Source organism: Camelina sativa, chromosome 10, assembly GCF_000633955.1.
Source record: "Camelina sativa cultivar DH55 chromosome 10, Cs, whole genome shotgun sequence".
Lineage (NCBI taxonomy): Eukaryota > Viridiplantae > Streptophyta > Magnoliopsida > Brassicales > Brassicaceae > Camelina > Camelina sativa.
In genome coordinates, this window is record NC_025694.1 from 13,212,086 (window position 1) to 13,227,122 (window position 15,037).

General features: G+C 36.4%; 1 protein-coding gene, 1 non-coding gene and 2 pseudogenes across 2 annotated transcripts; all 4 read right to left on the reverse strand.

Annotated features, from left to right (window-relative positions):
* TRNAT-AGU lies at positions 2,123 to 2,196 on the reverse strand. The gene has a single exon. It is a non-coding gene; the product is annotated as a tRNA-Thr (tRNA).
* LOC104718776 lies at positions 2,348 to 4,959 on the reverse strand. The gene is made up of 6 exons (XM_010436585.2): positions 4,469 to 4,959; positions 3,996 to 4,207; positions 3,298 to 3,526; positions 3,071 to 3,156; positions 2,887 to 2,978; positions 2,348 to 2,799 (listed from the first exon to the last, which is right to left on the reverse strand). The coding sequence occupies exons 1-6, from the start codon at positions 4,793 to 4,795 to the stop codon at positions 2,555 to 2,557; spliced, it is 1,191 nt and encodes a 396-aa protein (XP_010434887.1). The 5' UTR covers positions 4,796 to 4,959; the 3' UTR covers positions 2,348 to 2,554.
* On the reverse strand, positions 5,280 to 9,573 carry LOC104718777 (annotated as a pseudogene).
* The window catches only part of LOC104718778, a 9,105-nt pseudogene continuing 4,128 nt past the window's right edge, over positions 10,061 to 15,037 (reverse strand).

Sequence of the window (15,037 nt, forward strand, 5' to 3'; positions counted from 1 at the left end):
TAATAATGGAACCTAAGAGATACATATAGTTGACAAAAAAAAAAAAAGAGATACATATATGACATTTGTGTAACCTCTGTCCAATAGTATTGGGAAAAGTGGCAGCAACGCACTTTGGTAAGTGATACTGGTGGATCTCCTCCTCAATGTTTGCTCTCCACTATGACACTTACTCATCGACCCTTTTCTTTAACCACAAGTACTATGTAAAATATTTAGTTACATTTTTTAATAAGTTATCCCTACTTATTGGAATACAAGCTGGTAGCATAAAATGAACATGTTTCAAATTGTATGCAAGCAGGGAAAATGTTTAAATTATAGAAAGCCTTTCAAAAACGATTTTATAAGTCACAAAAGATAAAGTTAACCACTTTGATTATGCGTAAGAAATATTTTTATACCATATCCTCCATATATAGTACACGTACACATACAAAAGTTCTTGAATTCTACAGATGAAATCAGTAAATTACAAATGGACGATTTAAGTCACAACATCTTGATGACTTTGTTTGTAGAGTAAATTTCTATAAATCTATTGAAATGGAATTTTGGATTTTATTAACAAGTTAGAATCTATGTTCCCTATATTTTTTTAGGAAACCCCACTTTTTTCAAAATCTTAAGGTTAAAAAATGGATTTTTGGGAAAACTAAAACCAAAAACCATTTTAAAAGCTATAACCATTCAAAGCCTAAGTTTACATCCATAAGCAAAAAATTACATTATCTAAATTAAACTATAGATAGATCTAGTGTAAAAAAAGCAAATAAACTATAGATGACTTAATTGTACCAACGGTTTCAAAAATTTAGATTAACTTTAAGTGATATATTTGTTGCAACATTATTATATTAAGGTTCATTTCAAAAAATAATGTAAGGTTTATCGTGATAGTTAGATATTTAGATTATGGATTATGTAGATCGTTATTCCTAAAAATAATATACTATTTTTTTGTCATAATATTTGAATTTGTGTTAAAAGAAACGATGGTTAAAGTTTTGGTTTCGAAAACATTAATATAAAGGTTTAATTTCTCAAGTAGACAAGAAAAATAATTTCATAAGTACTATACAATTGTAATCTTGAATGTTAAATAAACTAGTTAAGAGTTGATATCATTCGTAGCCAGATACTTTAACTAGTTAAGAATATTCTCCATGCTCGGTTATCAAAATCTTAATTGTCTTTTTTTTTTTGGTATCGTTCTGATAAACCTGTGAAGCGAAATTTATTCTGAATTCTTCGTATATACTAGTTTTTTTTTTTTAGAACTCTAAGTTGTTGGAATACAATCTAAGTCCCACATCTGAAATTTGATAAAATTATCATTAAATTTGCCAATTAGTTTTTAATTAGAAACGAAGATAAACCCAAATTTAATAAAAAAAAAAAAAAAAAAAAAAAAAAAAAAAAAANAAAAGTTAGTAACCACAAATTTTTAAGTAGTTGTAGTGTCAATTTTGCGGAGGAGCTTCCCCGGGATGCAACGTGTCGAATCGATGGTAAGAAGTGGATAAGAATTATAAAAAATGAAAAAAATTAAGTGTCAGCATGTGAAACCAGCCACCTCTTTAGCCAATTGAAACCATTCTTTGACCCAACTTTTTTGGATTTTGACGTTATTTCCAATTATCGACCTCAACTCTCTCATAGATATTTATTTGAGTTGAGTCATTCATAAAAATATCCACGTGAATGAGCGGTTAAAACGTGTTATAATTTTTGAAATAATTGAATTCGAACTCTGCTCTCTTATAACACATCTACTATGCATAGTAATTGAATTGGTCCACCCTATGATTTAGTAGAACGAAAATGAATAGGTTAAACAATAATGAACACAATTTGTTGGCGATTAGTATATAATTAAGTGAAGCAAGATAACTTGTGTATAAATACTCTAAATGTGATCAAAATGAGGGATAATAATAGTATAGTAAACAACAAAAATGTTTATTTTTGGCGTGAGGTGTCATGGACTGTCCGAAGAAAAGAGGCCGTACGTTAACGTGAAACAATATACGCAACTCCTTCAAAGAGTCGAGACAAAACATAACCAAACAAAAAATATCAAAATGTTGACTGAAGTGACAAAACAAAATTATAAATAAGATGCTCTCGTTGAGAGTTGAACTCAAGACCTCCCGCTTACTAAACGGGTGCTCTAACCAACTGAGCTACGAGAGCTTCTTGCTCCCCTTATTTCCTAGAAATTTAAAAGCCTTCATATCAAATATCTCTAATTTAACCACACCAGTACAGTTACAAATACAACACAGGAACAGCAGAAGTAAAAAAAATTATAACAATCAATCATATAGCAAAAAAATCTCTCTTAGATAAACTCTTTTTTCTTTTTCTTCCAAACTATGTCCATTACATAGCAAGTTTCCACGGTAATAAAACACAAATTTACGATCAGTGTCTATACAGATTCTCATTTTCCCCTTCAAAAAAAAAAACAAACAAAAGTTGCTGAAAGATGCTTCACTTTTGCTATATATCACTCTCGTTATTTATAGTTTTAGGAAACGACTATTAAATATCATCTCCACGCGGAACCACTATGCATTATGAAGTGTCTAAAGTCTGGTAGGATCACCTTCAACCGCCTGAGCCACTCTTCAGCTGCTTGTAGCAGCGTCCCGACTCTCTGGTTCTCGTCAGCGTCACTCTCTGGGCTCCACACCGACAGCTTAAACTTGTAGAAAGCTAGACCAAAAGTCGGCAATGGAAGCTTCGATGACGCAACCGATTTGCTTGAGCTTCGACCTTCCTCATTGCTTGAACCTTTTTACAAAAATAATTTATAACAGTGTGATTCGGAATGTTTTGTAATAAGCCAGACTATGATTTATATATGCAGAGATGACTTACCTCGACAGGGTGTTGATAAGGAGTGGAATGTTAAAAAGCAAGCGTCCAGGTTTTGTAACGATTGACCTAATGGTATTCGGTATATTGGGTACCTTCAAGAAAGTGGGAAGATAAAAGAATTGAGAGAGCGATCTGGGAAAATAAACTCATAAAAATGTGGGAAAGGACAGGTTAGATGCAGTACCAAGCTACAGAGACCCAACTCGAAGGTGATAGGTCACAACTCCTGTATGTTCTGAGTGCTGGAAATTGTGATGACAGGTTTGAGATCTGCAATAGTAAGGTTAACATTATCATGAGATAGAACAGAAAAATTTCGCTGGCTATAAACTGAACACTATGTGAGTGTAACATGTTAATAGAGGTCGAGCCTGTTTTGATACATGTTATATGCAGACATAATAAGCTTACCTTGTCAGTCAATGGTTCACGGCCAAATGGCATAGCAGCTTCAAGATACTCAAAGACAAGGTCACCAGGAGAGATACTGCTGGCCTCACTCTCATCACTCGATGAACCTATGCAAGGTTTCTCTTCCAAAGAGGCTCTGTATAAAGTCTGAGAAAGCTCTCTACAGTCATTACTGCCATCGCTACTCATGTCTCTAGGCGAGTCACCATCACTTTCTTCACCAGGCCTCCTGTTAAAGAACATACACCAAAACAACGGTTTTATCTAAATGGCAGAAAAAAAAAATTGGAAATTAAGGAGAAAGCCCAAGAGACCAGACAAATTTGTAATATTCAACACCATTACATACTTGAACTCTAGTTCCTACAGCGTTCCCATGATTCGCTGATCTTCATAATGCAGACCACTGACTAGTATTTGAGAGCATGTAAGTTGTGTTTTAGTCATCCAAATGTATATCTCTAGGTTAAGTAGCAGAGAACGTCTAAGAATTGGTTTTCTGATCATCTTAAATAACGTTCATCCGAAGATTAAGAACAACCCAAGAAAGATGTGGCTTCATTACAGAATATATACCAAAAAAACTAAACTGATATAAATATCAGTTCAGCTCTTCAATAGCAAAGAACCAGATAACTCTCCTAATAATGGTTGATAAGGAGACAAATAAAACATACGCAAAATGATATGAAACTCACCTCTTACTTGTTGAAACTCTAGATGGGTCTTCATAAAGCTGAATTCCAGAGAGATAAGGAACATAATACTGAACAACGGAATCAATCCCATTTAAGAGAAGGGGAACCCCAACACCATAGGCACTCCACTCCTCAAACGAATCCCACAAATCATTAAGCAAGAAGTAAGGACAGTGCTCTGGTTCCCGGGTTCTCCACCCTTTAATGCTTCTCTGAAGAAAACAGAAACTATAAGTAAGTACAACAACAACAACAACAACAACATCTCTTCTTAATTAAGCATCATATACTTTGTGAGTCTAGATTCTCTAAAGTCTATCCAATAACCCTAAATCCAATAAGAGCATAATCGTTCCCAAAAGAACGATCTTCAATTGCTAAAATGTGCAATGCAAAAAGGAATTTGAAATTGGATTGTGAAACTTCCCAAAATCCAATTGAAATATCGAATAAACCTCAAGAAGTAAAATTACCAGAGGCAAGTATTGCGTAGAGACAACGGGAGTGGTGCACTCGATAAACCGGCCCAAATTGGAGGAAGTGCCGGTGGTGGTGGTGGAGGAGGAGGAGACCCGACCTGGTACAAGAGAGGAATCGGAGGTAGAGCACTCGTCGGGTTTCTTAACTTCCTTATCCTTGGACTTAATCTGGCGATCGAGAATCTTCTCCTTAGCGTTCAACTTCTTCTTCTCCTCCTCCTCGGCTTCAAGTCGCTTCTTCTCACGCTCCTGTTGAAGTTTTCTCATCGGAGGAGGGTTGTAAAACCGATTCTCGCCGCGGATCCTACGGGTAGTCGACATTTTGTTCAGGCGCCGGCGATGGAGTAGTTGGGGATGATGATGATGATTGATGAGGATTATTTGATTAGCGTTTGGTCTTCTTCTTCTTCTTCTTCGTTTCTTCGTCTTCTGTGTGACTTAATATTATGTTTATTATTTATGTTTTAGGGTTTTAGATTTTTTTGGGTTAGTGATTTAATTGAGAAAGAGCAGTCAAAGATGCTTTTTGTTATTTACAGTATTTAATCAAATGAATAAATTCATACCTTCCATTATAACAAATTCATAAACCAAAAACAATCTATACTAATAATAAAAAAAAGGAAATAGAGAAAATATAAGAACATTCTTTTGTTATATAAAATTAATTCAATTTCAGTTTGTATCTTCATCAAAATCAAAAATAAAAACATTTTTTCAGTTGTGTTTTCATCTCTTTGGCGGTCATTTTGAGTTTGATTTTGTGTTAATGTTGAGAATAGATTCAAGTGAAACAACGGAAATATATATATAAATATATATATATATATTTTGTTCAACTCAACGGAAACACTTTACTTTAGAGATATGAACAGATTGGAAAATCTTAACCATAATGATGGAACAAAACTCTATAATGATCTTAATTTTAGGTTTGATGGTTTTGTCTTTATCAACAACCTTAACCTTTCTAATGGATCCACTCATTCATGATATATCCATTCTATAATGATGGTTTGATTGTTTTGTCTTTACTGTTTCTGTCTGTTAAATGTAGTTTTCTCTAAACTAAAATAACTGTAAACCACATAAATCTAATACCGACCGTATCGGATCCACTTCCTATTTCCCTCTCATAACTATAATATTGTACTAGAACTAACCCCGGAACTTTAACATCTTCCTAGATATGCCTAAACAAATGTTTCTCTACCTAAGTTGAAAGTTCTATTGTTAAAACTCCCCGAAATCAAAAATTTCATCAATTTCTCCCTTAATCTGGGTTTATACGGTATACTATTGGTTTACTATTTACTTAACCAACTAACAAATCCAATTAACCGGATTAAACCTAATTTAAACCAGATTACAAACTAATCGAGCCAGATCCAAGAAAAACAATTAAAAAAAACCTTCGCCGCCGCAGGCTCTTCTCGTCGTTCACAGTTTTCTGGTTTTGGCCTCCTCACGAGGCATGACGATCCCTGATTCTGGAGGAACTCCTCTTCCAACATGTATTTCTCCTCTTTCTTCTCAAATCAGCCACGATTCTCGGCCTTCTTATGCTATTTCTAAAAATCTTCAGAAACACAATCTTAATGGTGATGTCGGGATCGACACCGGATATCCTCAAAGAGCAATCGACGGTTTATTGAAGCCATAGAATACAAGCTCTTATCCAAAGAAAAAACCTTAGAGTCGGATGAAATTTCACAAATTTTCAAAGGGACCTGAAGTAGATTCTTCTGCGCAACCTGCTAGATTGAATTGAAGCCATAGGGTTGGACTTTTATTTCTCAATTGGAATTTCTTATATATTGTTCCTGGTAGAAGACTTGGGAGTTTCAACATTTCTTAAATTTACAGGCTTTGAGTCTCTCACAAATGGAGCCGACACTCCTGCTTTATGCACATAAACCCTTGTTTGTCATTTGCAACTCTCCATTCAATGAAAGCCTTATATTTTTGTCAAGCCTCGTTTGCCCATATCCAAAATTCAAGCTGCGGGTCTCAGTTTATGGGGGAACGTTTGATTTTGGGGAATAAATATGGGTTTTGGAGTGCTTCTTAAAAATACATGTATTTTTGTTGAGCCTGTGAGAGCTGCTGTGAAGAAAAAGTGTTGGAGACGAGTGGAGAAGCCATCAACGGAGAAGAAGTTGCTTACTCTGGTTTTAAAATTGGTATCGTACCGGTTTTAAGTGGTTTTCTATTGATTTAATTCATAAATCGTTTAATTTCCGGTATACAGGGAAGTAGATCGAGAAGTTTTTATTCGGGTTGAAATAGATTGAAAAACATTTGTTCAGGGATATCTACAAAGAGATCAAAGTTCTGGGTTGTTGTAGTACGATGTCATCAAGAACAAGTTTCCCTTCGTTATGGCCATCATGCATGACCTCGTACAATGAAAGCTGCTCGAGTTCTCTCGATTTACATAGAGATGAAGACAAAGTTTCTAAAGCACAACCATCAAGGGAATGGATAGTGAGAGTTCTGAGATTAGTCATACCACGAAGGTCCTTCACACTACTGTTCTCTAGTGAGTAACCGCTCAAGGTCTCCAGGTTCACCAGATCACCCAGTTCCAATTTTGTTTTAACATCCATTAGAAAAGGTAAGATAAGGTACCTTAATTCTCGCAGCTCTTTCAAAACATTTGGCACATGAACTGAAACCCCATGGACACCTAAATTCAAATAGAGCATAAGCTTCAGATTCCGCATAGGAGAAGGTTAATAAGATACTCCAGCCCTGTATAAGCTCAGGAATCTCAAGTGGATAAGCTCTCCAATGCTGGAAGGTAACTTCCCTCCTTGAAACTTGGCTCTAGAAAGATCCAACACCCTGAGAAATGGTAAACTCCTAAAGTCTAGAAATGATTGTATCAGAGCTTCTTCCTTGGTCTTGAAGTACAAAAGAGATCTAACTCTCTTAGTTTTTTCATGTCCCATCATTTCAAATGCCTTACTACTATGCACAGCGAGTCTGCGAGAAGATTGACCACTGATGGTAGAGGTAGATGTAGGGACTTTGACGATTTGTAGAAAGTTCTCTTCTTCGGCTTTAGATAAACAAACTCCTCTCATGATGTCATGCATATGATAAGACTCAATCCTCGAAGTCAAATAGGTTCTTTCAGGAATAACCATATTTCTTCTCACTAACTCTTCTAATGGTTCCTCGATCGATCATTACAACTCCTTCTGCAGCCCAGTAATTAAACAATGTCTCCACATCTATCTTGTAGGCTTCAGGGAAATGGGCGAAGTAAAGGAAGCAATGCTTTAAGCCCATTGGCAAATCTTCATAGCTCAAAGACAATACTCGGTAAACCGAATTGAAATTTAAGCCAGATCCTCCTATGATATGAAGTCCAATATTCTCATGTACTCTTTTCCATTCGAGAACTGTATGTTTCGTAGCTAACAATCCTCCCAACACTTTAACAGCTAACGGTAGTCCTCCACAATAGGTTACCATTTCATTACCCATGATTTCAAGCTCTTCATCAACAATGTATTCTGCATATCATCACAAAGTATTATCTTTCAAGTTTTGAGCCTTAAAATAAAGATATTGCCTAATTACATCACTTCCTAAGAGAACTGGCCGTGTAGGAGATATTTTAGTCAACTAGTCTAGAGGATTGTTGATATAAACATCTTAATAATTCTGCTCAACAGGAAAAAAAAAAATGAACAATGGACAACATCTTGAAGTGTACCTGCTTCGCCTCTCCTAGGAAATGCTAGTCTTTGGCATACAGTCCAACTTTGTTCAGGAGTAAGGATGTTAGGCCTAAAGGAAAAGCATGTCGGATCTGCATGTAAACCAACACTTTCATTGCGGGAAGTAAGTATCATCTTCCAACCTGCAAAATATTTCTGATTAACGATAGGGAAATTACATGCAGTTATGACTGAATGTGTACAGAGAAAACACTGCATTTATTTGATAAGAAGTCACCTCTTTTCTGTGGAAACACTTCTTTTATTCGATCCCAGTCTTCTGCTTTCCATATATCATCTAGGACAATCAAATATTTGTCAGTCTCCAACAACTGAAAGAGTTTACCCTGACGTGTAAACTCATCCATCTCTAAAATATCTCCATCATCTGGTCTAAGATCTTGCAAGATTCTTTGCCAAACATGCTTCTGTGTAAACTGTTGCGAAACACAGATCCATGCGAATCCGTCAAAATGACGCCGTACTCTGTCATGATGAAAAACTTGTCTAGCCAGAGTGGTTTTACCAATACCCCCCATCCCGGATATAGAAACCACTTGAATGTTATCATTTCCCACCAATTCAGCAACCAAATCTTCAACACTCTGATCCATCCCCACAAGATCGTTTTCAGAATTGTTAGGATATGTATGTCGGATTTCTCTTTGTTTATCCTCAAGGGACAATGAACGCCCGCACTCAATTATCTGTAGTATTCCAAAACTCTGCATTGAATGTAATCACATCAGAGATCCTCTTAGTTATTCCTTTGATATTTGACACTATCTTCCGATGATCCACTAAGATGGAAGCAAGTTTGGTGACACGCTTCTTGATCCCTTTTTCTTTTCTTCTCCCTTCTTTCATAAGAAAGGTTTCGATTATATTTTCGGCGTCATAAACAATGTCTTTGATATCTTCCAGAAAGTTTCTCACCCTTTCACTTTCATGTTTCTTGGCATCTGCATCTTTCAACAAAGACTGTAACCTTCCCAGCTGACGTTTTAGTTCAGAAACTTGCTCATGAACTCCTTGGAACTGCTCAGATTCTCGACTCACAAGATCCCACAGCTTCTCAATTCCAAACAAGATAACTCCTTCAGCCATAACTTCTCTCCTGCTCCACCATAAGAACACAGAAGTCAACAATCACCGATGAGGGATCATTACAAGAAGCCAGGAACCACACAATCACAAAGTGGAACATTCTTATAGAAATGATCTAAAGCCCAATTGAATATGGACAGTTCTAGTGTGGCATCAATCATCCTTGAAGTTAAATATGATATTTGATTATATCCGAACACCAAACGACACTTTTCTTAAAAGACAATTACAGAAACCCATAACTATGATTCAAGTTTGGGGTTGACAACTAAAAACTAACCAAATTCGTAAAACAGACTCGTGATCATTCAGAAATAAATCTTGAAGCAGATTCAAGTCACCAAAACAAGATAGAAGATACGAATCAACGCATAACAAGCAGAAAAATAAGAAGAAATTAATAAGATGACATCATTAAAATTTTCAAAAAAAAGTAAGAAGAAAGAAGATAACATTATTTACCTCTTGTCTGAGAAACAGTAGGTTTGGGTGAGTTGATGGTGTGTTCGTACTTCGTAGAAAGGGTATATCGTGGGAATTTTCAAATATTGTATCAGGTGCTAATGTTATCATCTCATTTTATTTTCAGAATTCCTGTCAATTTGTGTTTTATCTCATGTGACAAGTGTATCAGAGCACGATGATTAAATTAGTTCAAAAGCATAGACCTCTAAATCTTGTGGAATCTGCGCACTTTCGATAATATCAGATCAACCAATATTCTTGTCTCCGTCTCTGACATGACAACTAATGGAAACTTTGACAAGATGCATTCATTAAAAAACTAACAAAACGAAACCACAGCTACTGAATTCTTCTGGATTTTAGTCTAAAGCGTTTTACTTGTCCCAACACAAAAGACCAAAGCAGCTATAACAGATTTACAGTAACAAAGAAGAAACCCAACTAACTTTATCTGTCATTTTTTTCTTCCTTTTTTTCTACCTTTGAATCTGATCTGAACCAGAGTTATTAGCCACCGACGCACTTGAAGGCCGTCCATTTTCCGTCCCTGCTTTCTCTGCAACGCCCCATCTTCTAAAAGGTTCTGGGGTTTCGAGAACTTTTACCGACCCATCAGAGAGTCCAACAGCTATTTGGTTCGGTTCTTGAGGGTGAGCAGTAATTACCAGTGGCATGATTGGAGCACTAATTTGCAGAAAGAGAAACAAATTTTTGTCAGGACGATTAGACAGCTTCAAGTAGTTGCAGGTTCATGTGTAATAAGACTTTTTAAGGTTAACTAACCTGTTTTGTGTGGGTTGTGGCATGTAGGCTGATGGGGCAATGCGACATCTGAGTCTCAAGTATTCAGCATCGAAGACTCCGATGTTTCCATCCGCAAATGATGCGTAAACCAGTTGGCTGTTGCAAGAGTAAGATGCGCAGGTTATGGGTGATGATAGCGATTCTTGTGGCACCCACTGCATCATAAGAGACAACAACAAAAAATAACAAAAATGAGAAATAAGCCTTGTCTATTTTTATGTGATTCAAGTAGGGCGAAAATGAGACAATCATGTCAAATAATGCCACTAAAATGCAATCACAAGAGAAAAATATCAACTTTAAATTAAATAGGATGACGTAGAACTATTGGACAGGATACTAGAAGCATATGTGTGCATTAAATAGGAAGATATACTTTAAATACACTTCACTGGTAATCTAGTATTAGTGAAACATTATTTTTGTACCTTCTGAATGCAATCCATCTTTGAACCGTCATATATGGCTATCTGTGTCTCATGAGAAACCAGTAAATGGACCTGGTCGTTGTGGAACTGGACACGAGTGTCACCTACTGGTGACTTTCCAGCTGGTAGTGGGATAGCTGAAGATTTCTTCTTCTCCCATGAGTCAGCACTCCAAAAGAACAGCTATAGCATAGAGAGGTCCATACAGTTACAACCAAGTTTGGTGAAAGCTCAATAGCAGTACCAAGAAATTTAAAAGCTTAGCATACCTGTGCATCAGCACCAGATGAAACTAGAATATTTAGAGCGGCAGAGAATGCTAAACCAGTGATGTGCTTTTGGTGGCCTTTCAACTTTGTTTTCACCTGTAGATTAAAAGAGAGATTCTATTACCAATTCTCCAAAGCTAACAAAAAAAAGAACTCAGTGCAAAAGATATATTATAGCAGTTAGCTCAACACAAGCTTTATATACAAAACTAAATAAAAAGTGCAATATGGATATCTTGTCTTTACAAAAATCAGTAATCAAGATCTCAAATGAATTAATTACCTCATCTACCCTGACGTTGTAGATATGAATAGTAGAATCCTCCATCCCAATTGCAATAATGTTATTATCTTGAGGATGAAATGCAAGGAACGTTGAAGCAGGAGGCGGTGGCATGAAAGTAGTCATCACCTGTGAACAAAGTGAAAATGCCAGTAAGTTCACATATTTGACATATATCAGTTTTTGCTGTTGCACAAGTTTTTTTATTAAAAAGATACTACTTCCACTACAAGCCGAGATGTGGCATCACTGATAAAGACGTAATTGTCTGAGCACAGGGTGAAAAAATAGATAAAGAAGCTTACCTTAAATGTCATCATATTAAACAGTGAAACCTTTCCACCACAAGCAGACATTACGTACGAGTCATTCTTCGAAAGGGCTATGCACGGAACAGTTCCCTCAGGATTCTCCGGAACATCATTTGTCATTAAGAGACCACTGTTAGGTTGCCAATGCTGTGGGCTGACACTAGCGGTAGCCTTTAAAAGAAAAATTACAATCTCAACGACTTGGAAGGGAGAACATAGAAGTGATCCAAGCACACATACTTATATGCATACATGTAATATATACAGATATCAAACTGAGTGAGGAGTAGAAGTTAAGTTTGTATTACCTTTCCAGTTGGATTTTGCTCGCTGCGGCTCCACTTCCATAGTCTCTGGACACCATTAGTTCCAAGAGCTAAAACGCCAACACCCGAATTTGTATAAAGAAGCCGAGCAACCTTGAACATGAAAATGGCAAATATAATCCCCGTTGTTGTAATACACAATGGAAGTCCCCAGCTGAATATGAATAAATTTATAAAGGAAATAAATAGCAAACCTTGCTAACAGAATCCTTGCTATCTCGCATGGTCACTTGTCGGCACTGAGCCGGATCTACAATTTCCATGAGCTCCGAAGGTTTGGACTTTTCAACAGACTCCATGTTTCTTGGCTTCTCCATAGTTCTTGACATTGCATCAACTCCGTTCTGTACACATAATAACAACAAAGTTTGAGGAAAACGCCGGAATTTGTATGTTCAGAAAAACTTATGAACTATACAAAACAAGATACATTTTTCAGTTTGGCCACGGTTCTAATATCCCAGATCAATAATTTTAGCTGTTGATTAATTACATGGATTAAGGATTTTGATAAATCTGTAAATTTGAGTGATGCCATTGGTGCCTAAGGATGGATTGTACTGAAGAATTAAGCCAATATAATATGTTGCTACCCATACATGGCTCTAACTGTCCTATTTATTCATCTATTGCTGAAAGATTATAAATAATGTAAAGCCGAAATATCGAAAAACATACAGGAATAGGGGTTGGCCTTGTAGGAGAGCCAATATCCATTTGGTCCATTTTACCAATAGCTGGGCCAATATTTGTAACCATTGCAGATGAGGATACCTGATTATCGAGAGTAAAAATTGTAAATTCTACTAGACAAAAGGTCTGACAAGAATTTTTTTCAAGAAAAACGAGAATTAATATTAACCTTCATCTCAGTCGATGCTCTGGATACTTCGAAAGAACGAGCTTCCATGACCCTTAAGGTCCTCAGACCGTCCCCATTAGCAAGAATTTTGAATCCGTTATCAGCTGTAGTAACAGCAAGAAGGTTCCCTTCCTTGTTGAATCTCAATCGGGGAAGGCTCTGATATAGGCAGTACATAGCACGGTAAGGAACAATCATAACATATGCAACCATAAAAAGGAAAACGAGAAGATATTTATATACAAGTAGTCAAGAGCAATAGTTGTATATCATACCGGGAGTCCTCCATCAGCCTCGACAGTTGTTAAGAGATTATTATTGTCCATATCCCAGAATTTTAATTGGTTATCTTCACCAACGGCCAAGAATCGGTTGCGTGTTGTATCAAACTGAACAACCCCTGAAGCTTTCTTTCTAAAGCCCAAATATGTCCTCTTTATGGCACCTTCACTTTCATTCCACTCAACCAGGAAAGAATCTCCGTCTTTACTTGTACCACAAGAAAATAATCTGAAACAATGGGGAACTTTAAACATTTACTATGGCCACAACTTGCAGCAGACGACCCATTAATCTGATAACTAACTAAATTCTTATATAAAAATCTTCCACCAATGAAAATTACGCAAGTTTGTTACTTTTTCATATGATTTAGCTGTCTTATATGAGCCACGTCAATTGAGTCTTTTCTATAGTTTTCAGAACCAGACCACATATCAAGGGTTTTCCTATATTTATTTCATGTTCAAGTTCTTGCTCTTCGAGCAAGAAAGAATTAGAATTACCTGCTACCATCAGCACTATAGAGCATAGTTGTACACCACTGTCCTGGTGCATCATAGTCAACTCTTGAGCCCACATTATCATAGAGCCAAGCCTTGATCTTACCATCAAGAGCAGTTGAGAATATAAACTGCGTGAAGGAAAAGAAAAATAATTAAGAAACAAGTAAGACGGAAAAAGTTTCACTCTTAATTTACACCCATAGAGAATCCACTCCGAAAGATGATAGTTAACCTCCCATGCAGCCAAAATGGAACTAGATTGCTATAACCAATGGAAAAAAAAACCCTTTCTTCAGACTTATCGACAAGAGATGGCTGTACCTGGATGTTTTCTTTCTGGTGAGGGCAGATGGAGTAAACTGGTGCCTCGTGCCCTTCAAAGGTATAAAGTTTCTTCCCACTCAAATCCCAGACCTACTCATAAAGTATCTGTCAGACAGCTATATAGGGGAGCCATAGAAAAGGCACATAACAGCCTCAAATTTTTCACTGTTTTGAATTTGCTTAATTACCTTTATAACTTTATCATCCCCACAAGTCACGATACAAAGTTGCTTATTTGGGTGGGCGAAGGCCAAGTCATTCACACAGCCAACATGAGCATCCATCTATAGGCAGAAACAAACTATTTATTCACTTTTTGCAGATTCCATAAAAATGTTAAACTATAGAAAAGGGAATAGGCATGCCTCTAGGTGTTGACGTAATTCAGACCCTTGGTAAGCATATATATGGATCAGATGTTTAGTAAACGCAACCCCTGTACATGAAAAGAATCAGATTCAAACATTGTATCCAATTGAAAAAAGATATGTTTGATGATCTTCAAATAGCGTACCAATCAAATTTCCATCTGGACTCCATGATACACGACTAACAGATATTGATGGGTCCTTGACAATAGAACCCTGGGAAATTGACAAGGTGAAGATGTCATCATCATATAAAAGGCTGATGGTGCATTGCTTAAAGCTTCTTTTCACAGAACAGAACATAAATCACTGAAGCATGTATCAGAAACAAAGCTTCTTACGTTGTCCACAGTTTAGTTTCATCATAAGTATACGATCCAATTGATAATATATGAAAAGAAAAGCGATGAGAAAAGGTGAAAGACCAACCTGGAAGTTCACAGAACAAGCTCCCATATTCCATATCTTGAAAGGCTCTGTGACAACCTTCTCCCTAGATC